We start from the raw sequence: 26255 nt of genomic DNA on the forward strand, positions 1-26255 counted from the left end.
TCTCTCTCTTTCCCCCTCTCTCTGTCCCTCCCCTGCTCGTGTTCTCTAAATTAATTAATTAATTAATTAATTAAACTTTAAAAAAAGTTTTAAAAATTTAAGTAGAACTTGAGATAATAACAGAAGAGAAGATAGGTGATTTAGTTTCCTAAGGTGTCCACAACAAAGTACCACAGAGTGAGTGGCTTAAACGATGGAAATTTATTGAGTCCCCATTCTGGAGGCTGGAAGTCTGAGGTCAAAGTATCAGGAGGGTGGGTTATTTCTGAGGATATCAGGGAGGATCTATTTCATGCCTCTCTCCCTGCTTCTGGTGGTTTGCTGGCAGCCAATAACATTTCTCTGGTGGTTAGTAGGAACACCCTGATGTCTGCCGTCATCTTCACATGGAGTTCTCCCTGTTGCGTTTGTCTCTGAGTCCAAATTTCCCCTTTTTATAAGGACATCAGTCATATTGGATTAAGTTCACCCTAATAACTTCATATTAACTTGATCTTCTGCAAAGAACCTATCTCTAAAGAATTTCACATTCACAGGTACTGGGGTTAGGACTTCAACGTCTTTTGCGTGGACACAATTGAGCCTGTAACAATGGGAGATGACCAAATTACAAGTTTTAAAAACAAGTAATCCAGGTTTTTCCTAGGGTACTGGCCAAGTAGATTTTTTTTAATGAAAAAAAAAGAAACACCTAAGTTTTGGTGATTGGACATAATGCAGAGAGAGGTAGAGACACTGGAGGTTTCTGGCTAAAGCATCTGGCAGATGCTGGTGGTGACATTTACTGAAATGCAATGAGTGTCAGAGAAGATGAGCTGAGGGTAAATATAAAAAAGTCTTCAAAATTAACTTTAACAAAATGCCCATTTAGCTTAATTCCAAAAAAGATGCGGATAGGCCAATCAGGCTTATTTTAAAAGACTGAAGTTTAATTTTTAGATTTTATTTCCTATGCTTTTAGTCTCCATCACCACTTCTGGTGCTTGCCTTTCAACATTGTGGTCTTTTCCAAACACTTCCATGTTGTTCTCCATTAAGGTTTCTGCAATTCCTTGGCTTTGAGTGTCAAGTGTTCAAGTGGCTTCAGGTGCAGACCTGGTCCACAGGATTAGGACTGGTCTATTCCACAAGCAATGAGAGAGCACCCATTTCTTTCACTGTTCTATCTACATGTAACATAAAGGGCCCATAATAAATGTTTTCAGCATAAGTGACTGGAGTAGTAAAGAAAAGCTATGGGAGTAGAAATGGGGAGAAGTCTTGGCAATTAAAGTTTTTATTAATCTCTTAAGTGTGTGCTGAGTTGTATGTAGTAGTATCATTAAGACACTGGGGAGTCCCTGGGTGACACATATGATTTGATGCAAGAAATCTTGAGATAAGTATTAACACCTTTAGGTCTATGTGGGTGACTTGCGATAAAAGTTGCCTATGGCAAAAACAAGAGAAAATGAATTCTAGGAAATAATTTGGGAAATAGGATGGTGAGCATAGGCAGAAATCTTTTAGACTGTAGAAAAGTAAATTGGGGGAAAAAAAGACCCCAGATTTTCCAGTCATTGAGGAGCTATCAGTAGCACTATTTTGAATCAGTTAGGTGAAATGTAGAACCCTCTCTTCTGTGTTTATTCAACCTTTCAAGAAATATGTGGGAGAAGTCTGCCATGTCCATGTGCCAGGCAGTCTTTGGTGCTGGGGATACATTAATGAACAAAACAGAAAAAAGTCTCTGCCTTCATGGAGCGTAGGCTCTAGTAAGCAGATGACAGGCACTAGACAAGTAAACAAATGTACCGTAATGCGTCAGATGGAGATGAATGAAGAAGGGAATAGAGGAATTCCCCATTGTAGGGAATAGAGCTTGGTGGACAGGGATGGGTTGTTAATTTATAGAGTCATCAGAAAAGTCTTTCTTACCATAAGGTTTCATGATATGAATAAGTTGATTGGAAGTAACAATCACCACACTTTTCAAATTTACAGTTTGTGGCCTGTGGAATGTGGAAGCAAACTTACAGAAGAAAGATGGGTTTTCTTTGATGGTACTGTGCAAATTTTTCTTTTCACTGTTAATATTTTATAGTCATCATTGTTTAGGAAGTGAGTGCAGCATGATGGGAGCGCCAGGCTTTTGCTTTCTAACAGCCCTGAGTTCAGATTCTGATTTTAGGCTTTACTGACTGTGAGGGGTTGAGCAAGTGACTTAATCTCCCTTACAAGTAAGAATGGTAATAAAAAAGAATGAACTCTTGCTATTTACAGCAACATGGACAGAGCTAGAGAGTATAATGCTAAGCAAAATCAGTTAAAGAAAAACAAATGCCATATGATTTCACTCATATGTGGAATTTAAGAAACAAAACAAACCAGCAAAGAGAAAAACAGAGAGAGAAAGAGACAAACCAAGAGACAGACTCCTAATTATAGAGATTACCAGAGGGGAGAGGGTGGGGGACAGGTTAAATAGGGGATGGGGATTAAGGAATGCACTTGTGATGAGCACCAGGTAGTGTATGGAATCATTGGTGAAACACTATACTGTACACCTGAAACAATATAACATTGTATGTTAACTAACTGGAATGAAAATAAAAACGTTAAAAAAAATGAGAATGATAATACCCAACTTGGAGCACCAAGAGCAGTACCTCCCTCCACCCCCTACTGGCTCCTGTGTCAGGAAAGACATTATTTATTATTGGAAATTGAGGTTTGAGACAATGAAACATAACTGTGCAACCCAGTATGAAAAGCGAACATTGATAATCCCTGAAGTTTCTATCCTTTTCACATTTAAACCTCATTTTTAGTGTTTTTCCCCTACCACTGACATGTATGAGAACAATATTAATGATATATTAAGAAAGATTACATACTAGTTATTTCAATTCAAAAACTTTTATGGGAAGGGTACCTGGGTGGCTCAGTGGGTTAAGCAGCTAACTCTCGATCTCAGCTCAGATCTTGATCTCAGGGTCTTGAGCTGAAGCCCCACATTAGGCTCTGCATTGGGTGTGAAAACCTACTTCAAAAAAAAAAGGGATATCTTTTGGCATAAATATCTTGAGAAAAATACAAAGGTCAAAGCCAACGACATCTGCCACCTAGAATGAAAAACATAAGCATGTACAGTTCTAACACAGGGCAGTGGCAACATGGCAAATAGAGATCTATAAAGTAAGTGCCACAAGGGTAGGAGGTATTAAAGTGCTATTTCTTAGAGGATGAGAGGTCAGAACTAAAGCTGAAAGTGGACCTTGCCTGATGAAAGGACGTATTCTCCAGGTGCACACTTCAGGCACATTGGGAAAGGATCCCTGCCCGAGGCAAAAGTAAAAATGGGAGGAGCCAAAGAAAGGAAGGGGGAAGGAGAGTACAGGGTACTGAAGATTTTATTTTTAAATAGGCAAATCTTAGTTATTCTGAAATCAGAAATGAAACTGAATGAGCAGAACAATTTGGGGACAGCTGTAAACTTCCTTATTGGATGCTTCTTTTATGTAGGGTATGACATCTATCTTGAGTCATATAGGGTAAAAGAAATATGCTACAGGATACATGCCATTTCTATCTACAAAGACTGAAACTGGGTCAGCTGGCAAAAAGACACCCTGATAAAGTAAGATAACGAGGAGAAAACTACCTTTCTCCCTCCATGAATGGTCTGCTTCTGATCCATTCTAAGATGCTTAGAAAAATTATTTCTACTTCTTATGAACAAGCAGCACAAAGGCATAAAGGACCTATGGAGACTGGGCAGTTCAAGTTGCTAAACAGAAATTTGTTGCCACTCTAGATTTTTGACAGTAGTTTAAGACTCTAAAATCTACTTCAGGTTTCTCTGGGTAAAGAGAAAAACTTGCTCTTCTCATTCTTTTTTCTTTTTTTTTCTCTAAAAGCCCAACCTTGATTCTATATAAAGACTTCAAAATGTTTTGAAGGTGGAAATTTCAGTAGCAGAAAAAATAACTGTCAATACTTTTTGGCAGGATTTGAATAATTTTTCAGCTTTCTGCAGCATATGCAGACAATAACCAAATAAAATTATAAATCATGGTGTGCCACTTGAGAGTTTTGTTGAAAGAAAAAATGCCATCTCAAATCTCAACCAAAAGGTGGGCTATAAAGAAATATAGATTATCAAGTTATAATTTTCGAAGTTATTTCAACACACAAAGGAGGATATTTTAAAGCATCTCATTAGCAGTTCCAGCTTATGAGAGTCCATTGAAAATCCCAAATCAAATTGATAAGATCAGTATTTGTCATTTACTGTTGATGGAGAGATGGGACTACATAGTCATTCTGCTAGTAGTAAGATAAAACTAAACCATATTTATCATATTCTGCTAAAACAAATGTTTGGGAGCATGCTACTTGCCCTAGTACATGAAGCCATCCTAATAGGCTAATATACTAATAAGCAACTAAATCAACCTCCTCATGGTATAAATGTGGAAACTGAGTCCAAGAGTGGTTAAATAACTTGTCCACATTGTTCAGCACCATGTGATCCATTCAAGATGTATGATCACAATACCCCAGAGACATGGTACCCGCAGAGTACTGCCTTTGGAGTTAGGATGGACCCATGATCACTGCCTTGTAGTTTATGACCTTATATCTAACTCTAATATTTGTGCCCTATGGTTCTTGGAAATCCTCTGTGTTACTTTAATTTTCCTCTAAAGAATATAATTATCTGAAAGAAGTTTCCTATTTCCCTCTCACCTCCCTCCCTCCCACAGAGTGAGAGAGAGAGTATTATTTTCCATTCAATAACTATTAAGTCAAATTGTCTAAATGATATCCTGAGAATAATAGGCTTTCACGAAAGCTCAGCAGCTAATTTGATATCCAGGACAACAAACAGAGAAAAGGAGGTATGGAGGGAGAAAAGACACATGCCTCCTACTTGTCTGAGATATCTTTTGAATTAAACACCTGCTCTTTGCCTTATTTATAATTCTTCCAGACACACTACCTCTTGGTATTGTCAACAAGGACCTCTAAGAATTGCAGTGTAGTTTCAGACCATAGATTGGAACAGGTGAAAGCCAGAGCAAAAAATAACATTATGACTTATAGATCAGGGTAAGGAGTTTGCATTTTATTTAATGCACAAATGGATGCTACTGATGTAAAGAGATGGTGTGATATAATTTAGGTTTTAATAAATTTAGATTTTTGTACTGGCTGCTTTGTGGGGATTGGTGAGAGCAGGAGAAAGACTCAACATTGGAAGCTATGGTGATGAAAGATGATGGTAGTTTAGGCCAAGGTGTTGGCAGCAGTGATGAAAAATTAAGAGACATTTTTGTTTTTGCTTTTGTTTGCTTTTTGGGGTTTTCTTTGACATTTTAACACTTTTATTTTTTATATTTTAATTTTTTAATGTTTATTTTTGAGAGAGAAGGAGATAGAGAGAGTGAGCATGCAAGTGGTATAGGGGCAGAGAGAGGGGGAGAGAGAGAATCCCAAGCAGGCTTTGGCATTGCCAGTGCAGAGCCCAATGTGGGGCTCCATCTTATGAACCATGAGATCATGAACTGAGCCAAAATCAAGAGTCAGATGCTTAATGGACTGAGACATCCAGGTGTCCCTTATTTTAATTTTTTTTTATGTTTCAAGTTTTTATTTAAATTCTAGTTAACATATAGTATAATATTAATTTCAGGAGTAGAATTTTGTGATTCATCACTTACATATAACACCCAGTGCTCATCACAAGTGCCCTTCTAAATAATCATCACCCATTTAGTCCATTCCCCTGCCCACCTCCCCCCCAACAACCTTCAGTGTGTTCTCTATAGTTAAAAGCCTCTATAGTTAAAAGCCCTATAGTTAAAAGCCTCTCTATAGTTAAAAGTGCCTCCCTTTTTCTTTCTCCTATGTTCATCTCTTTTGTTTCTTAAATTCCACATATCTGACTTTTTTCACTTAGCATAATACACTCTAACTCCATCCATGTCATTGCAAATGGCAAGATACCATTCTTTTTGATGGCTGAGTAATATTCCATTGTATACCCCATGATCCAGCAATTGTACTAATAGGTATTTTCTCAAAGAATACAAAAATTCTAATTCAAAGGGCTACATGCACCTTGATGTTTATAGCAGTATTATCAACAATCGCCAAATTATAGAAAAAGCCCAAATTCCATTGACTGATAAATAGGTTAAGAGACATTTTTGAAGGTAGACTCAAAACCTGGTGGATTACATGTAGACAAGAAAGACAAGGTGGTGGTAAGGAAAGGAAGGAATCAAGGATGACTTCCAGTGTTCTCTCCTGACAATCTCAGTGACAATTTATTGACAGAGGAAGCCTGAGGGAGAAACAGGCTATTGACAGGATTACAGAAAGATAGTATGGTCTGTGTATGTGTGAGGGGTAGGGTTCAACAATGCTCCAACTACCAAGCAGAAACACCCTTCCCACAGAGATACCATTCCCTTTTTTCCTTGATAGTTCACAAGCTTTGCTTGTGAGGTGAAGCAAGTGTCAGCCTTCAACGTTGTCCACCCTCACTGATTCTATTGTTAATGCAGGTTCCTCTAAGATTTCAGCAAAAAGCTGTCTATCAATGGGGTTTTCAATGTTGATGTGCATTTTCATATTTTACTGGTACTTCATAGGTATTTTAATGTAAAAAATAGAAGCAATTACATGAGAGGATACTAGTGAGGCATCATTTTAAACTGAAAGTATGTTAGACTAGAATTCATGCACAAAAGCTAAAAAAGATGTTCTCGTTATTCAAGTAAATAAAGAATCTGTTTGCCTATTTCAAAAAATTAGTATAGAATAAAAATAAAAATAAGAATGAAGAAACTTCAGTATAAACAATGGTTAAAAAATTAATGAAACTATAAAATATATACTAAATCTAATTAATTAAAAGGTCTAATTGTTAAAAGGTTATAAAACTAAATGAAAATGTCAAAAGAGAACACTTTTTTAAAGTTTATTTATTTATCTTGAGTGGGGGCAGGGGCAGAGAGAGAGAGAGAGGGAGAAAGAGAATCTCAAGAGGGTCCATACTGTCAGCATGGAGCCCAACGCCAGGCTGGATCTCACAAACTGCTAGATCATGGCCTGAGCCAAAATCAAGAGCTGGACCCTAACCGACTGAACCATCCAGGCACTCCAAAAGATAACTCTTGAAAGATAAGTTTTAAAGTATATATGTAAAAAAAAACACAGAAACGAGGGGGCACTTGAGTCGGTTAGTTGGTTGAACATCCAACTTTGGCTCAGATCATGATCTCAAGGTCGTGAGCTCCAACTCCATGTCAGGCTCTGTGCTGACAGCTCAGAGCCTGGAGCCTGCTTCAGATTCTGTGTCTCCTCCTCTTTTCTACCCTCCCGCCCCTGCCCCCGCTCTTTCTCTCAAAAATAAATAAACAAACAAACAAACATTCAAAAAATTAAAAACCACAGAAACGATAATCTGGGTGGTCATGGAACCCCGATTATTAATAAAGATTGAGAAGTGAGAGAGAGGATAATGAGACAGGAGAAAAACTAAAAAGAATATGAACCACTGACTATCCTGGTTTCTACTGTATTACCAATGCTAGTGCCCTAGCTCAGTGCCTAGCTCAGTACCTAGCAAGAAGTCCTCAGTGCCTAGCAAGAAGTAGGTTCTCAATAAATATTTATTGAATGACTGAACATTCATTCAATATCGTAGAAGTGCAATTTCAGTTGTTATTTTTGAATTTAAATATATAATTACACACCAACAGAATAAAAATGGAATGTGCACATCCTAATTCATTTGATGATACATACAATAAAATATAATCCATTCATACATGAGAGAGAAAACAATGAAGTATGAGAAACACAACGCAAAAAACAAGGCAAGGGAAAATGAAACAATAATAGTTTGTAGGGCATCTGGGTGGCTCAGTCAGTTAAGCATCCAACTCTTTTTTTTTTTTAATTATATGAAATTTATTGTCAAATTAGTTTCCATACAACACCCAGTGCTCATCCCAAAAGATGCCCTCTTCAATGCCCATCACCTACCCTCCCCTCCCTCCCACCCCCCATCAACCCTCAGTTTATTCTCAGTTTTTAAGAGTCTCTTATGCTTTGGCTCTCTCTCCCACTCTCTTTTTTTTCTTTTTTTTTCCTTCCCCTCCCCCATGGGTTTCTGTTAAGTTTCTCAGGATCTACATAAGAGTGAAAACATATGGTATCTGTCTTTCTCTGTATGGCTTATTTCACTTAGCATCACACTCTCCAGTTCCATCCATGTTGCTACAGAGGACCATATTTCATTCTTTCTCATTGCCACGTAGTACTCCATTGTGTATATAAACCACAATTTCTTTATCCATTCATCAGTTGATGGACATTTAGGCTTTTTCCACAATTTGGCTATTGTTGAGAGTGCTGCTATAAACATTGGGATACAAGTGCCCCTATGCATCAATACTCCTGTATCCCTTGGGTAAATTCCTAGCAGTGCTACTGCTGGGTCATAGGGTAGGTCTATTTTTAATTTTTTGAGGAACCTCCACACTGTTTTCCAGAGTGGCTGCACCAGTTTGCATTCCCACCAACAGTGCAAGAAGGTTCCCGTTTCTCCACATCCTCTCCAGCATCTATCGTCTCCTGATTTGTTCATTTTGGCCACTCTGACTGGCGTGAGGTGATATCTGAGTGTGGTTTTGATTTGTATTTCCCTGATGAAGAGCGATAAGCATCCAACTCGATTTCAGCTCAGGTCATGATCTCACAGTCATGAGATAGAGCCCTGCATCAGGCTCCGTGCTGAGCATGGAGCCTGCTTGGGATTTCCTGTCTCCCTCTCTCTCTGCCCCTCCCCAGCTCATGCTGTCTCTCTCTCTCTCAAAAATAAAAATAAACATTTTAAAAAATATTTGCTATTATGGTTATTGTAATTAACGCTTCATTAAAGAAAAAGTCTGTGTTACTATTTAAAACAAAATTCAACTACATACTGCTTGTAAAACGATCAATGAAATAAAAATGACTCCGAAATATTGAGAACCAGTTTGTTACTGTTATTTATCAAATAAACATAAAAATTAAGTAGGGATAAAGAATATAAATAATTTACTAATTATTAACTAATATAGTAACTCTTTGTAGTCTAAAAATAAAGGTCACAACTTCTTTTCAAGCACTCATAGAATGTTCACATAAATTAATCATATTTCTATATGAAAACAAAAACAATCTGTAAACAAATATCCCCAAATAAAAACCAAAAAGACTATATATTATGGTTTCAATTTAACAAAATAAGAAATTACTTTTTTAATATTTAAAAACTTTAGAATTCTCACTACATTAAAAAATCTAAGTTACTTTTGTAAATAATAATTGGGTCAAAGGAAAAATATGTAACTAGAAAACCTTTAGAAGATAAAGAAAATGAAGATACGGTTAATTAGATTAAACTGAATTAGAAGCAAATTCAAAACCTTAATTTTGTTGTTAAAATATTAACCCATTAAAATAAATAAGTTAACTGCATTAAGCTCAAGAAATAATAAATAGAACAACAAAATGTCCCCAAAGCTAACAGGCAAAGTAAATACTATTTAAACAATGAAATGTATTATTAGAAAACACAGAATTGATTAATACAATTGCTGATTGTTACAAAGAGAAAAATTAAGTTAACAAAATTAGAAATATGAAAACTAATAAAAGAACATATGTAGAGAAATTTCTAAAACAAAAATAACATTTATAATATGCTAATTACTCTCAAAGTATTCATTGATATGTCTTGGCAATTAAGCACCAGAATTAGCTTACAATGTAGAAAGCCTAAATATCCAACAACTAGGGAAGAAATGCAAATTTTATTTTAAAAAGACTATAATAAAAGACTTCATGTACTAACAGTTTTGTTAAAAATTTTTTTTCAAACTTTCAAGGAACACGTAATCACCATGCTACATAAATATTAGAGGCCAAAGGAAAATATGAGAAGTTTCTCAGTTCATTTTATGAAGCTGGCATAGCCCTATTTGAAAACTTGAGAAAAATATCACAAACTACAGATGAATTTCATTTTCTTAGAAGAGTTGTGAAAACTTAACATACCAGAAAGTTGAAATAAAGAATAACTTATGAGGAAACCACCCATTAAAACAATACAGTGATGATAACATAATGCAAGAATGTTTAATTTCCAAAATATAACTCATCACATCAGTAAAGATAGTAAGAAAACCTACATTGTTTGGGATGGATTATTTAGTCAATACACTATAACTACTGGAAAGGAGGCACATTTATTATTTTCTGCAGATGAAAAAATTGCATGCTTAGAAATGCTCCAAAAATCAACTAAAAACTTGTAATTGCTAATAAGAGATTTCAATAGGTGAACAGATACAAATCAACATACAAAAATTTATTCCTATATTCTAGTGATAACCATTTAGAGGTGGAAAAAGGAAAAAAGGAACCAATTTGTAATAGGAATAATTAATAAGAAAAGTAAGAAATGTTTATAGTGAAATTTCAAATCTTTCCTGATATCTGTACCTATATCTTTACCTATCTACATATGCTATATTCCTAGATAGCAAGAACAAATTTGTAAAGATATCAGTTCTTATTATATCAGTTTAAAGATTTGGTACAATTACAATTAAAGTTGCCAAAGATGTGTCTGGAAGCTAACTACACAATTTTAAAATTTATCTGGAATGATATGGCCAACTAAGAACATGAAGAGAAATGAAGTGGATAATTTCTCTACCAGATATTAAAATCTACGATAAAGATGTAATATGTAAGACAGTCTGATACAAGTGCTAGAACTGACAAATGTAACCAGGAAAATAGTTCAGAAAGAAATTCTAATAGGTTTTTAACATGTGATAAAGATCAGGTCACATACCAGCAGAGAACAAAAGATTGGTTAGTAAATGGTGCTAAGGTAATGGGTAAACTAACTTGGAATAAAATAAAATTATTGCTTTTCTTACTATCATATGCCAAAATTTCAAATGACAAGACAAGCATTAAAGATGAAAGCATTAAAAAAAAACCTAAAACTATATATAAAGGTAAAAAGAGATACTATGTAGACTTTATTGAAACAATTATTTAAAATTGTATAGATTAAAATAGCATAAGCATAAATAAGCATACAATTAAAAAATATTTTCCACAAATATGAAGGTAAAAGATTAATATACATAATATTTAAGGAGCTTATAGAAATAATTGAAAAAAAAATAAACCTCAATAGGCAAAAACCATAGCCAGACAATTCACAAAACAAATTTAAATGCCCACAAAACATGTGAAAATGTCAAACCACAAAAATTTTAAAAATAAATCTGAGTTATTTATAGATTTTGGATACTAGCCCTCTGTCTGATATGTCATTTGCAAATATCTTTTCCCATTCCATTGGTTGCCTTTTAGTTTTGTTGATTGTTTCCTTTGCAGTGCAGAAGCTTTTTGTGATGCATAGGGGCACTTGTACCCCAATGTTGATAGCAGTACTCTCAACAATAGCCAAATTATGGAAAGAGCCTAAATGTCCATCAACTGATGAATAGATAAAGAAATTGTGGTTTATATACACAATGGAGTACTACGTGGCAATGAGAAAGAATGAAATATGGCCCTTTGTAGCAACATGGATGGAATTGGAGAGTGTTATGCTAAGTGAAATAAGTCAGACAGAGAAAGACAGATACCATATGTTTTCACTCTTATGTAGATCCTGAGAAACTTAACAGAAGACCATGCGAGGGGGGAAGGAAAAAAAAGTTAGAGGGAGCCAAACCATGAGAGACTCTTAAAAACTGAGAATAAACTGAGGGTTGATGGGGGGTGGGAGGATGTGGAGGGTGGGTGATGGGCATTGAGGAGGGCACCTGTTGGGATGAGCACCTGTTGGGATTGTTGTATGGAAACCAATGTGACAATAAATTTCATATAAATAAAAAAAAAGATACATATAAATTAAAAAAAAGAAATCTGATTTAAAACATACTACTTTCTTTCAATCTATCATATTTATGTTATTGGCAGAGCTGATATATATTGATATATATCAAGATCCTTAGAAAATCTTATAAAAATTTTACTACTTATAGTAATCTTATAGTAATCTACTACTTATTCTACTTATAGTAATCTCTTAAAAGGAAACAGAAATTTAAAAATACATAAACACACACAATATTGATGTTGTTGATATCAAGAGTGGCATAGTTCAATTAATTACAGCTCATATATCTATGTGATTTAATATTAAACACTTATCAGACTTTGAGGAATTTTAATGACATATAAATTAAAACATTGAGTTTAAAAGGCAAAGCTCAAAATATTGGAAATATTTCTTAAGGTATACACATATATAAAATTTCTAGTGTATACGTAGAACTCTAAGGAAATTCACCAAATTATTAACAATAGTTAGTCTCTGTCTACTGGATATATTTTTAAACTATTTTTTCTAAAATGAGCATAGATATATGTTATAATTAGAAATAAATAAGCATTGCTGTAAAATAAGATAGAGAATTTTATAATGTAATTCAGAAACATTGTCATTGAAAATATGAAAAGCAAACAAAAAAGGTAACCTGCCTTTATTGGTAGATTTCATTTAAGTAGAAGCCTCATTTCCTGTTTTAGATAAACTAGTGGTGACTGTACTTTGTTTTAATATGCAAGTAGCACCATTCTTCCTAACAAAGTTCACATTTGTTGGTCTTTATAAAAATGCGAAACATATTTACAGATTTGAAGCTGAACCTTTTAGCTCTTGCTACTGAGCAATTCCTATCAACCTCTTTTACTTGAATGTACAAATGGCATATTACTATTTTAAAAATATACATAAACATGTATTTTAGGTACATATGTAGAAGCCATGTATTTGAAAATGATTCTTATTCAAATAAAGAAAACCATTTAGAACCTTTCTGTATGATTAAAATTCAGTCACATAAATACTTCCTGGATTCCAATAAGTTTTCCTGCCTTTCTCTTCCTTCCAAAGTCACTAACAGAAGTTCCAAAAGTATATAGTTCTCCCTATTTTCTAATTAGCCTACTTGGTTTAATTGGCAAAAGTGACATTTGCATAACCAATAGCTCTCTTTCAAAGACTGTGATGGGAGTGATTTTCAAAGGTCTAAAAAAGGTTCTGTGGGCCTTCAGTAGGGCCATGTGACCATTCAACTAGAAGCCATCCAGCCGTAAACAGCCTATGTGTCAGACAGGGAGCTTCCCTTAACACATGTATATGTTCCATCCCTTTTCTACTGGCACAAGTCAGAGGTGCTGTTCCAAGTGTGAAACATGGGCATGAGCAGCAATTTACAGAGCGTGCATTGCTTTTTTGTGTGTCTGTTGGTGGGACATTGGAAAGTGGGCCTGGCACAGTTCATCCCTCACAAATGCTTAATGCCATCCCTGGGGACAGAAATATCATAAGCCCAGAAAAACATAGCTTTTAGCTGCTTGGTACTGAAAATTTCAGGCACAATTCCAAAAGCCCTCAAAGCTAATGTCGAATTGACAAAGTGCCAAAAACCTCTCTGGCATTAAACTTCCACTTTTTATTTTCTCTCTTCAGGTGAACAGCTTGTGAAAATAATAATGTGATAATGCCACCCTGTGTTCCAAATATCTCAGAGCACCATCTTGTTAAGCCTCTTGGTGTCCCTTTGAGACTAATGGGAATTGAGCCGACTTATTCATGTTATAGATGAGAAAATTCCACAGAAGGTGCGTCAAATATCTGGGCCCTGGCCACGCAGACTTATCACATAGGTCCCGGGTCTGAATTTAGTTCTCAAAACAATGCCGAAGTGTTGTAAGAAAGAACCTGAAAAGTTTAACTAACATCAAAAAGGGCTAGAGCAAGTCTTACAGAGGCTACAAGGTGGGTTGGGGTAATATCTGGTGAAAGTGATCAGAACACATCCTAGGAAGAATAACAAGGCATAGTCTAGGCATAGCAATAAGGCACAGTCTAGGCATGGGGCAAATTACAATCAGTAAGAATTGGTGAAGGCCATCAGCAGATCTAAGGTAGAATTAGTATCATCTTAAACCAGCAGGCATGGTGGATTTTTGTCTTTTTTTTTTTTTTTGGTACATCTGAGCCCCCATCCCATAATTATAGAATTTATTGTTATAGAAGTTACAATAAGGAACAGGATTCTACCACCACTTCCCCACTACAAGACAAAAGTAACTTTCTTTCCCTGAATCCTAGCAATCTGATTTTGAACATATGATGTAAATCAGTCATGGGGATGGCCCTGTTCAGGACTCTGAATCTGGAGGAAGTATCTCAAGGAAGCAAGGAACATTTTAAAGCTCCTTATGACCACTGTATCCAATGTCCCATGAGGCCAGCAGCACTTGAACAATGTTGTCCTGCATGTATGCCTTTGCCTGAGGTTCTGGTCAACCATGTTCCTTTAGTGTCCCCTTTTCTTCTGAGTATGATTCTCTAGACTTTCCTGTCAATTCAGTGAGATAGCTGATAATAAAATAAGTTTTCCTAATAAGTAAATTATATTATTCTAATAAATTCATTTTTAGCTGCAATTAACTTGGGTCACGTTCTGTAGTTTGTAACCTGGAAGACTGAAATAGGCAGTGGCCAAGGATGTAGAGAAGCATCATCAAGCAAATCCAGCAGCATATGTCAAGTTTGTGGCAGTGGTTTGGAAGACTTCCTTCCAGGTGGAGGAAGTACAGGTATGGCAGAAAGTACTAAATGATCTAAAATCTGTTCTCTTGTCTTATTTTTATGTGTCCTATAGGACTATGTTTCCCAAGTCTCCCCTGCATGTCATCTGACTGAGTTCAGTAAAAATAATGTAAGCTGAGTGACGTGTGTCTCATTCAGACCTGTCCCACTAAAAACTTCCACATGTGTTGCTCCATTTCTTTTTCCCTTTCTGGTTTGCTGGAATGTAGATGACTTTAGAGTGACCCTGGAAGCCACCTGTTGAAGATGGTGGAACCCCCAACATCCTGTGTTCTCTAAATGACTATATGAAGAAGGATTGCCCCACTGACCTGCTCACCAGTCCAGTATGGATACCTAATCAAGAAATATATATATAAACTACTACTGTGTTTGAGCTATTATACTTTTGGAGATCTATTTGTTGCTGCATAGCCTAAACATACTATGTATGGTAAAAACCCAGTTGGTCAAGAAAAAATTCAAAATCAGAGCAGAACCAAAGGAAAGGCTGTTATTTTATTAATTATCAAATGAGAGGTAGGATAAAAGATGTTGAGTCCTTGAACTGATGGTCTACAGATTTGGAATTTCTCTCAATTAAGAAAAAAACAGATGACAGTTGGGATAGAATCTCTAAAGATAGATTTGCAGCTACAGCTATACAAGTTGAAAGGATGCAAGCAAAAAGGTTCATTAAAGATTTGATGATCCTGAATAGAATTGTAGAATTTATGAGATCAACAAATTTAAAATCTTTGTTTCTTTTTAATACATTGAAGTATCTCCATGCTACAGATAATTAAGAGATAAATTATAACTCTGATTCTTCTTTTTCCCTTTTAACCTAGTTTTCCCTTCCCAAATAGATTCAAATAATGCATTTTACCCTTCCTCCCAGGTGATTTTTTCCCCATCCTCTATCTTAATTCATTTCTTAATTTTCCTCTTTCTTACTTGTTCTCAAATGAAAAGTTTCTCATGGGAATCAGTCATATTTTGGTAATCATATCAGTTCTTAGAATCACACAATGCCTTGAGTATGTACCCAATAAATGTTTGTTGAATGAAGACATTATTCTCATTCTCTATTTTAAGGAGACAACATTGCACTAATGTCCTCTTTCCATGTTCAAGTTGAAAGAGATCTTAGAGATCAATTAGTCCAACTACTAGATAGACAGACACACACACACACACACACACAGGGTCTCAGTCTACATCATCTCTGATGTAGAATATCTAGTCTGTGCATACATATTTCTGATAATGAGAAGCTCACTGCTTTATAAGAAAGCTTACACTACTGAAGGACAGCTCGATAGTTTATAAAGTTGTGTTTATTTAAATATTTTTGAAATTATTTTTTAATGTTTATTTACTTTTGAGAGAGAGAGCTACACAGAGTGCAAGTGGGGGAGGGGCAGAAAGAGAGTGAGACACAGAATCCGAAGCAGGCTCCAGGCTCTGAGCTGTCAGCACAGAGCCTGACACGGGTTCAAACTCACGAATGTTAAGATCATGACTTGAGCCAAAGTCCGACACTTAACCAACTGAGCTACTCAGGTGCCCCATAAGTTGTACTTATTTTAAATTAAAAAAATTCTCCTTAAAACTTCCACTGATTGCTTAGCATTGGGGGTCCTTCGAGGCCACATACCCCATAGAAATTCCCTTGCCTGGTAATAAAAAACCTGCTTTTCAGCTCTAACTTTGTAGCTGATCAACTATCTGACCTTTGACAAGCTGTTTCTCCTCTCCTGAATGAAATTTCAACTATGAAATGAGAGGTAGGAAAACAAATAATGTTTAAAATCGTTGATAAAAATAACAGAAACTTATTACACACCACTGGAGACTTATCTCTAGGCTAACTCTAATCATTAGTTAACACTATTTTGATAAGGCTACTTAACCAGAACACATGTACCAATTTGTATAATTATTTCATCCACAGTTTTTTATCTTCTCAAAGGTATCAGGAAAAAAAAACTTCAGTCATACTGAAGTCCAGATACAATGCCTTTATTAATATTCCCAGTAATTCAAATAAAACTTAAAATTTGTAAATTTGTATGACTTGCTCTAAGGCACTGAAGTTTGATATTCTTTTCTAATTCAAATTGTTAGGCTGAGTCTATCTTTGAGCAATTATTAAAATATATAGATACCATATTATGGATTATCAATAGACCTGCTCTCTATCTATGCCAAAACTATCATCAGCCCGGTATAGTTCCATTAGTTCCAATGCACCCAAAATGAAGACCTAGGTGGAGAAATCTTTCTTTCCTGCCACTGTGGTGCACAGGGGTCAGAGACCAAGCACCAAAACAGCATCCTGGAGAAATATGCTATTGAATGTTGAATTCAAGATGGGTTTTCCACCAAGATGGGTCTTATTATTGATGTCAGGCACCATGAAATGTAGTGTGTTGAGCGCCGAAGTGCCAATGAGATGATGCCAAAGATACAAGTAAGATGAAAATTAAGAGCACACAACAAATTAGGCAGGATTAAAATGACCTGAATTCATCCTAGGTAACTGGCTGCCCAGGTAGGTGGTTGTGTTTTCTGTGCTCTGGTTTGAGTTTACTGATGGGAGGGAGCCAGATTCATTTAGAGGTGCTGGGATTTAAAAGACTAGTTAAAATGAGAAATGCATGGTATTCAGACTTATTTCTCTTTGGAGGATATTTCCGTTCTTTCAGATACTTGGATAGCTTCCTTAGAAAGTCTCTAAGCTCTCTTCAGTTCTCTGAAACAGTTCAGATTACCCCTACAGTTTCTAGTAATATTTAATATAAATTTCACATCAGTTAGGTCATATCTACTTAGGCCCAACATGTACTATAAAGTAAGAATGTGTCTTGTGAGTAAAATTGGGAGAGTGAAGGAACACTTGATGGTAAAATATGATAACTAAAAACAAAAATCATTTGATGGAAATCCCTATGCAGAAGCATCAACTCAGAGTGATTCTCCAGGAAGCTAAAGAACTGCCCTTGGGCACCTGATATCACCCTATCCATAATGCTAGAAATTTACTAAAACCCAGAATCCATTTGCAACCAATTAGGGTCCTGCTTCACTAAAATAATCTCAAGAATCCCTATTTCCCTCTAAGAAACTACCCTTTGGGATTTTCTTACAACACATTCCACTTTCAGTCTCTCCCCTACTGAAACTGGTCCTGATGGGACTCTAGCTAGAAGAGGTGCTTCTGATTGGAAGCTGTGATGGAAACTGAGGCAACAGAAATGAGTCTGTGACTACCTGGAATGTAAGAACAATTTCCAAAACCAACTTAACTTTCTTAGTTCCAAAAATAGGTTGAAAATAGCTGTAAGAACCACACCTGCCAATCAGCTCTCCCTATATTCAGCCACCCTGAAGAGCATCCTAACTAGGGTGGTTTTCAACTAAGTAAATATGCCCTTAAATCCTTTTTAATCAAAGGTTATCAAGCCTTTGCAATGGTGGGTGGACCATGAAAAAGAGATCCATGAGCATATTTTTGCATTGGCAAGAAAACAAAAATGTCACTCAACTAAATTTAAGATTGTTCACACACATCTGCTACCACCAGAATGTTATAAACAAGAAAAAGAAGAAGAAGAAGAAGAAGAAGAAGAAGAAGGAGGAGGAAAGGAAGGAAGGAAGGAAGGAAGGAAGGAAGGAAGGAAGGAAGGAAGGAAGGAAGGAAGGAAGGAAGGAAAGAAAAGAAAGAAAGAAAGAAAGAAAGAAAGAAAGAAAGAAAGAAAGAAAGAAAGAAAGAAAGAAAGAAAGAAAGAAAGAAATGTGAATGGTTCACAGTCTAAATAGCTCTAAATATATTTCTATTGTTCAGATGACTTATGCTATTTCAACAATGATTGAAAGGCTATCAAAGCGGAAGCCAAAACATGTTTGTGGTGTATCATACAGCAACAATTTTTGGTTAAATAAATACACAGACAACCATATCTCAACTACAAAATGGATAATGCTAGATAGCTGTTATTATAAATACATCACTAACATGTGTGCAAAACGAAATATAAAATGCTACACTTCTGACAATATCAGAATTGAATGACATCCTTGAGAGACAAATACTGAGACAAAGATTGCAGAGAATAAATTTCTGAATCAGGTACATTTCCCCCCCATTTGAGGATATAAAACAGATGTGTTTTGTGATATGAGCCTCAAATCCTCTAAATTAGAATGTTGCAGTATAATCAGCCAGAATGATCTGTCCAAAGTCCACTACCAGCAGAAAATGAATGCAGTTTATCATAAAGAAATAAAGTTTTAAAATCACAGAGGTGCACTCAACAGTATTTTGATAGTATGAAAGGCACTCCTTATTCATCTGTAAAAATCAAAGCAGGATTATAAAATTTGGGGAAATGAAACTAAAAGAACTGGAATCATAAATCCACATTTCATTCCCTTCAAAAAGTGGTTTCCTTTAAATATTGACACTAATTAAAGAAATCATCAGTGGATCTATTAAGCCAAGCAGGCAAAAAAGTATAACAAGATCTCCTTAATTTAAAATTAAGTCACATCCTCCAAAATCTTACACTGTCAAAATGTAAATGTAATTTATCCAAAAATCAAATGCCAAATTACTAATGAGTTAAGAAGCAACAACAAATGCACTTGGAAATTATCTATAACAAAAGAATTAGTTATATTTGAAGTAGGGTTTTAGCTAAGTAAATTACATTTACTACTGGTTTTTACGTGAGAAGAACTATTGAGGGAAATAAATTCCATATTACAATAATATAAAAAGATAGTTTTAGTAGACTTTAAAATAAATGGTTCATTATAAATAAATGTTCCAAACCTCGCTTAACTGACCTGAGAAAAGATAATTATTTGTTATATTACTTTTTTATGACACTATGTTCTCTTAGACAAATTTGAATAGTTCATCAAAATATCTATTGGGATCATTCTTGGTAGCAGTTTGAAGTATCTTTTCTTCATTGGTTATGTGATATCATATCATAGAAATAACACCTTTGACAGTTTTAAGGAGGGTATTTAAAGATGTTTTTGAATAAACCATTTTTTACATTTCTGGTTTGAACAGTTAAATTAGACTATTTGAAACTAATAAAATATTTCCAATTATGCCTAAAAGTATGTCTTTAGTGCCCTATCTTTAGTCATTTTATAAAAGCATCTGTCCTTTCCACCTACTATAGGCTCTTACTGTATATATTTTATCCTGTAAATTTAAATTTTTCATAAGTTATTAAATGTCCCCTATGTGTCCCAATATTAGAATACCTAAACATTTGCTCTTTTTGGTAACAGAAATATGAGCTGCAATTTAAAAAATTAAAACTGCCTTTCTAAACACAAATCAGAAACTACTTTTCAAAAAGAGCCTTGATTTTACAAATGGCAACAAACTGCAAAGTTGGAATTATTTAAATGTGTATAAAGAAATGCTATTTCCAAAGCAATTGTTTTCTCCAACTGCAATGCAATTAATTTACGGTAAATTAAAACAAAAACTTAGATTCTCAAAATTCAAAGCACCATTCACATACCAACTGTTGCGATGAGAAAGTAACTTTTTCAAATTAATATATTAACACTTCCTAATACAATATCTTTAAGTGGTTAATATTGAATTTGAAATGCAATAAAGGTCACCACTTTTTACAGTAGCCTAGCTCAATTAGACTTCAGAGTTTCCTTTCTACATATGAAAAATATAATACACATAAAATAGATGACATATTTGGGAAACTTACACCGTCAGATTGCTTGCCCTGGTCACAGTCCCACGTTGTCCCACTCTGTCCAGACCTCTCCATGGTGCTGACGAGCTACCCTTGCCCATTTGAGAGGGAAGAGTTACTTATTCGAACTGGTTTTGAAAGAAATCCATAAAGAGTTGCCTGTGTTAGCAAGTAAAGTTATCTGAAGAATTTCTGTAACACATACTACAAAGGAGATGCTTTGCCCTTCAGTTATCAATCACGATGCTCAGACAGCTCAAAGAAGATTTTGGAGCAGAAATCTTCAAGTATTGACAAAAAAGAGAGAGAGCTCTTTGGGAGATGAAGTTTGCTGATTTTCTTCAGTGTTCTTCAAATTGAAAACACACACACACACACACACACACACACACACACACACACACACACACACACAATACAAGGCTACCCAGAGAACAGAGGATTCCGAAAAGTTCTTGATCTTAATGCAGAAAACAAGCTCCCATTAGTCCAAAGCATCCAATTCACTTCATCCTATCATTGCATCTACTTTTTGATAAAAAATAGTAAAATGAAATAAAGCTCAGAATTCGACAAGGCACTGCACACACTATGTAAATAGATATGCCTCACTGTAGCCTTAGCTTCTGTCTGCTGAAGATTATCACAGCAGAAATCAGGCTCTTGTGGCTTTCACAGATTATCTCTTTCTGAGGCTGAAACGTATAAAGAGCCACATGACACCCAATGATGTCATCTCTAAAGCAGGTCACAGTTGCTGCTGTATGTAGATGAAGTCCTTCTAGTGAAGTGTTTGGCATAGTGACTGTCTTGAAAATCTACTTGCATTCAATAGCATGGTCTTCTATCAATATCCGTAACCCTATCAAAATACTGGCATGAAGAGAAAATCAATTTATTGCTTACATGTGAAGCAGCATGTCTGTTTAAGGTAAAATCAGCTTCTGCTGCCACTTTAGGAAATGAATAATTGTAATTAACTCATGGCAAATATAGTGAAGAAGGAGCTGTTACGGGAGCTAGACAAACTGTAGAGACACAGAATTTACCCCTAAAACACTTTTCAGAATTTTTAGCAAGTTAAAAAAATTATTCTTCTTAAAATCAATCCATGAAAATGGCAAAATAAAAATTAATTCAACTGTCTTCAACTTCTGACACCATTTTATGCAACTAAACTTTAAAGATGTTTCAAAGACATAAAATCCTTTCACTACCTGAAAGGATCTGAGTACGTTTTCAAATGTTGGCAGGAAACTTTAACTTATTACTTTTAGATATTTTTCAACTCTGAATAAAGTAACAATTAAAATTTTAACTATAACCCGTATATGTAACTGGTGATGGCATATATACATAGTATTTTTAAAAATGTGTAATAATGAGAAATGCCCATTTCCACTTTAGGTGATGTATTTCTTTTCTCTTTCTCAACTACGTAGTCACACATCACACATTTTAGGATTTTCAGTCATAGTTGACATTCCTGTCAGCTAATAGTTAAGTCATCGGATCCCCCCTTTATGCCAACTAAATAATCTTCATAAATGTGAAGAGTACTCTGAAACTAATCTAATCAGTTTATTGAATGTATCGCCTTTTAATAAAAACCCAAATGGATCAAACAATAGAAACCTTCCTTGAAGAGCACAGTACACTGAGGAAGAGAAAACAGAATTTTCTACACAAATAATGCCACTGGGAAAATTCCATTAAAACAATACCGATTGTTTTGGTATCAGATCAGGAAAAATTTGCTTCAACACCTCCCCAAGTGTATTGATGCCATGCTATAATCCTCTCCATGATTGAAATAAAAATTGGAAGAAATATTAATCACCTGGATGTTCTGGTCACGTAAGTTTACTAAATAAAATGTTATATATTTTTTTGCAATTCCTATAACATAGTGATTTTTATACTTTAAAAAAATATTACTTGGAGGATTGCCTGGAACATTTTTTTTTAATACAGAATCTCAGGACCCTTCTCAGATATTCTGATGCAACATATTTGCTGTGGTTCTGAAATCTATATTTTTTTAAAAGTTCCCAAAGTAATTCTTATTTGGAAAACATTGCAATAATTGATATAGTACAATGTACACAATCTTTAAAAAAAATCACAATAGGCAAAAAAAAAATTGATATTTATCATAATAAAAGGCCAAATTGTTGCTACATGAAGCATCCAATGTTGGGAGGGGCCCTTCTTCTCATGTCCTCAGGTTTCCATGAGGAAGCACTTTCCTAAATATTCCTAGCCTCTGACTTCCACACCACAATCCTCTCCATGAAGGTAGAAAGGTAGGTCTGATTGGAGGATTGGGCAAAGGGACTGGGTAGCCCAGGATCATTCTCTCTCCATTTTTCTATGGGATCCATATCCCTGTGCAAGATCTGTGGGGTGAGTCTGACAGTTTTCAGTGCTTCCCATGATTGGTAAGTTTCCCTACAAAGGTCAGCTCAATGGTGCCATAAGTCAGTTACACCCTCAAATCCAAGTTTGACAGTAAGTAAAGATGAGATTTTGGTATCACTCTTCCTAAATCTCTTGCCTTTCAAAATAAGTTTCCAAATCAAGAAGGGAAAAGGAGTTATTTATTGGCTCCCTAAAACTACATCTTCTGACACTCGTCCTTTTTATTTAAACCCTGCCAGCCAGTTAATGTAACCAGTTTTACATGTGAAGTAACTTAATAATATTTGCATTTGCATAATACAATTCTATGATAAAGGCCTATAAAAAGGAGTATAAAAATTTCATTGGAAGTTCTCAAAATGCATTGTTCAACTCATATTAATTTTATTATTGAGCCAGTTAGAAACTCCAGCTCTTGGAATTTTTCTTCAATAAGTACTAATTTGAGAACAGTGTTTACAGAGTGTTCCATGGATTAATAGTTCAATAAGATGTGACTCTTATTGGGTTTCATGGTCACAGAAGTTTGGAAAACATGAAAAACAGTATCCTACCCTCCTGCAAATTCAAAATGTGTATTAGCTTACAAAGGCTCTAAGAGGTCCTGAAGTAAATAAATGGGTTTATTTCACCCTTCCTCCAATTAACATCCATCAATATCCTATAAAACTAATATTCCAGGCACCACATCATGGGAAATTCTGCTCTAGAAGATATTTCAGCAGATTTTTATTAATAATAATACCTCAACCTTCTATACAACTAATCAATAAAACGTTATTATCTCCTATAAATTACCAGTGCATCTGTGAGAAGAGTTGCCAACCATGACTGAGGAATTATGTAAATTCTGCAAGAGCAGGGGTTGTGTGTATTTGGATGATTGTGTCTCCAGGGCTTGGCAAAGGCCCAGCACACAGGCACTCAGATATTTGCTGAATAAGTGAACGGATGATGTAGACCTAATCCAGGGATATGAATAACTACCCCATCCCCAATGATGTCTTACTTACAAAAAGAAAGGAAGTCTGAAAGAGCCTTAGGCCAAAGAGCTTCCAGAATAAAAGGAACACAATAACAGATCTCACTCTAGTTCTATCACATTCAACTTCTCCTTGGATCCTAAAGCATCTTTCATACTCACCCAATGAGTGAAACACTGATTTGTAATACTAAAATTGGATTTTATAACAAAGAGTACACTCCGGGTCTAACAAGGGGATTTGACACTGTATCTCACCAAAGCTGTAGAATATGGACAGGATCTATGTGAGGACAAATGCTGAGACTGGACTTGAGGTAAAGTACAAAGGAAACAAGTTCCTTCTCAACTCTCTTTATCAAAAGTAAAATGCTTAATGCATCTAGGAGGACTTATTATATTGCTATGGATGAGTCAGTTATCAAACAATGAACTGTCATTTTGTATATCATTTGGAACCCAGAAAATGATTGCTATTAGTAGTCCTTTAAAAAAAATTGATCCCCAAACTGAAACAACATGCTTACTTTTAAACCTATTAAGAAAAATGTCCTCAAATCATTATTAAAAGGATAATTTGTGGGACACCTGGGTGGCTCGGTAGGTTAAGCGTCCAACTCTTACTTTAGGCTCAGGTCTTGATCTTGTGGTTTATAAGATGAGCTCTGTAACTGTGCTGTAGTGCAAGGCCTGCTTGGGATTCTCTCTTCCCATCTCTCTGTCCCTCCCCCACTCGCACTGTCTCTCTCTCTCAGAATAAATAAACATTAAAAAAAGGATAATTTGAGAAAAAGAATCTATAATATCAACCAATATTCAAAGATATATAAAGGAGTGTTTTGGCATAAAGATAAATATCTTTATATAAAATTTATTTGGGGCACCTGAGTGGCTCAGTTGGTTAAGCGGCCAACTTCAGCTCAGGTCACATTCTTGCAGTCCGTGAGTTCGAGCTCTGTATCGGGCTCTATGCTGACAGCTCAAAACCTGAAGCCTGCTTCAGAATCTGTGTCTCCCTCTCTCTCTCTGCCCCTCTCCCACTCACACTCTGTCTCTCAAAACTGAATAAACATTTAAAAAATTTATAAAAATATATTCATTCAAACTGTCACATATGGTCATATATTATATAATGTAATTTCTAAAGCTTTGAGAAAGAAAAATTGTTCTCTAAGACTCTGGTTTGACGAAAAGAGAACCAGATCTAGTTTTATGCAAGTACCAAGAAGTCTCTTTTTACATATGATTCCTATATTCACTGAACCAAAATTTTGGGATGAATAGACTTATAATTTGTGCTATTTTGGGGGTCTGAGAGGCTGGGTGGGAGATAGAGTTTGAGTACTGAACATTAAAACTCATGGGCTTAAGTTTATAACAACAGCTGGGCATAATATTGTAACTTGTCCCTGACCTGGAAAATCTAGGTTAGTAAATTATTAAGTAGCACAAGGCTTACATTCTCTATCATTTCGCAGCTTTCAAGACTATACTGGAAGCCGTCCTCAGAAATCCTCCTTTAGAGTATGGGTTCCCCCCAAAACAAGTGTGACTTTCTAAGAAGACTTTATCCTTTTAGTTACAAGATTGTTCCTGATATATTTAAAGCCTGGAAGTTGTAAATCTCCAAACGGGCAATAAAGCTTGAGGGTAATAAAGCAGTTTGAATGTAGCTGTACAGGTCATGTTTGGCAGGCAGAAGCAGGACTGGCCTTTGGTAGCATACTTGGGCAGGTGTGACAGGTCACCTGGCTGCCTGTTGCTAACTCTTCCAGCTACTCTTGCTAAAATCTAGGGCAACCCCAGCAGCCCCAAACATAGGAGGGCTCCATGGACTTCTCTTCAGGACAAATGAAGTAATGGGGTCTTTAGCTGGCCCAGACCACACTAATCTTTGAACCTGCTCAGAACTGTAATTCTTCCTCACCAGGAGTGAAGTAAGGCTGTGTGGCTAGAGCTCCTTGTGGCTGGAAGGGTGCCTTTGCATTGACCTGTCTGAGAAGTGAGGCCAAGTAACCCATTCACCCCAACATCCTGCAGATTCCGTTTCTTTTTTCCCAAATCTGAAGGGAGGAGAGTGACCTAGGCTGGTTTTTATTGTGTACATGGGTGTGGTCTCTCATGAGAGGCCTAATCACTGAGAAGCAAAACAACTTTCAACCCAGTTTTAACTTTGGACCTTGAATATTAATCTTTAAAAGAAGCAACACTAAAACAAATGCTTGATGTATTACTTCTGTACATTACTGTAATGTACAGTTCCAATCCTAGAGGAAAAAACACATATATAATTCTCATGGATTCATTTGGTGAATCAGAAGCAGGAGCTGTGCCCCTGAATGGGAATCAAGTTAACATTTCCACT

The 26255-nt window shown here is 35.6% G+C and overlaps 1 protein-coding gene across 1 annotated transcript in view; it reads right to left on the reverse strand.

The window, feature by feature from the left end:
- The window catches only part of IQCJ (IQ motif containing J), an 841043-nt gene that overhangs the window by 393105 nt on the left and 421683 nt on the right, over positions 1-26255 (reverse strand). The window contains exon 5 of the mRNA XM_053221266.1: positions 20500-20579. Coding sequence (XP_053077241.1) covers positions 20500-20579 — 80 coding nt within the window. The remainder of the gene's footprint in view (positions 1-20499; positions 20580-26255) is intronic.

The sequence above is a fragment of the Acinonyx jubatus genome, chromosome C2 (assembly GCF_027475565.1).
Source record: "Acinonyx jubatus isolate Ajub_Pintada_27869175 chromosome C2, VMU_Ajub_asm_v1.0, whole genome shotgun sequence".
Taxonomy (NCBI): Eukaryota; Metazoa; Chordata; class Mammalia; order Carnivora; family Felidae; genus Acinonyx; species Acinonyx jubatus.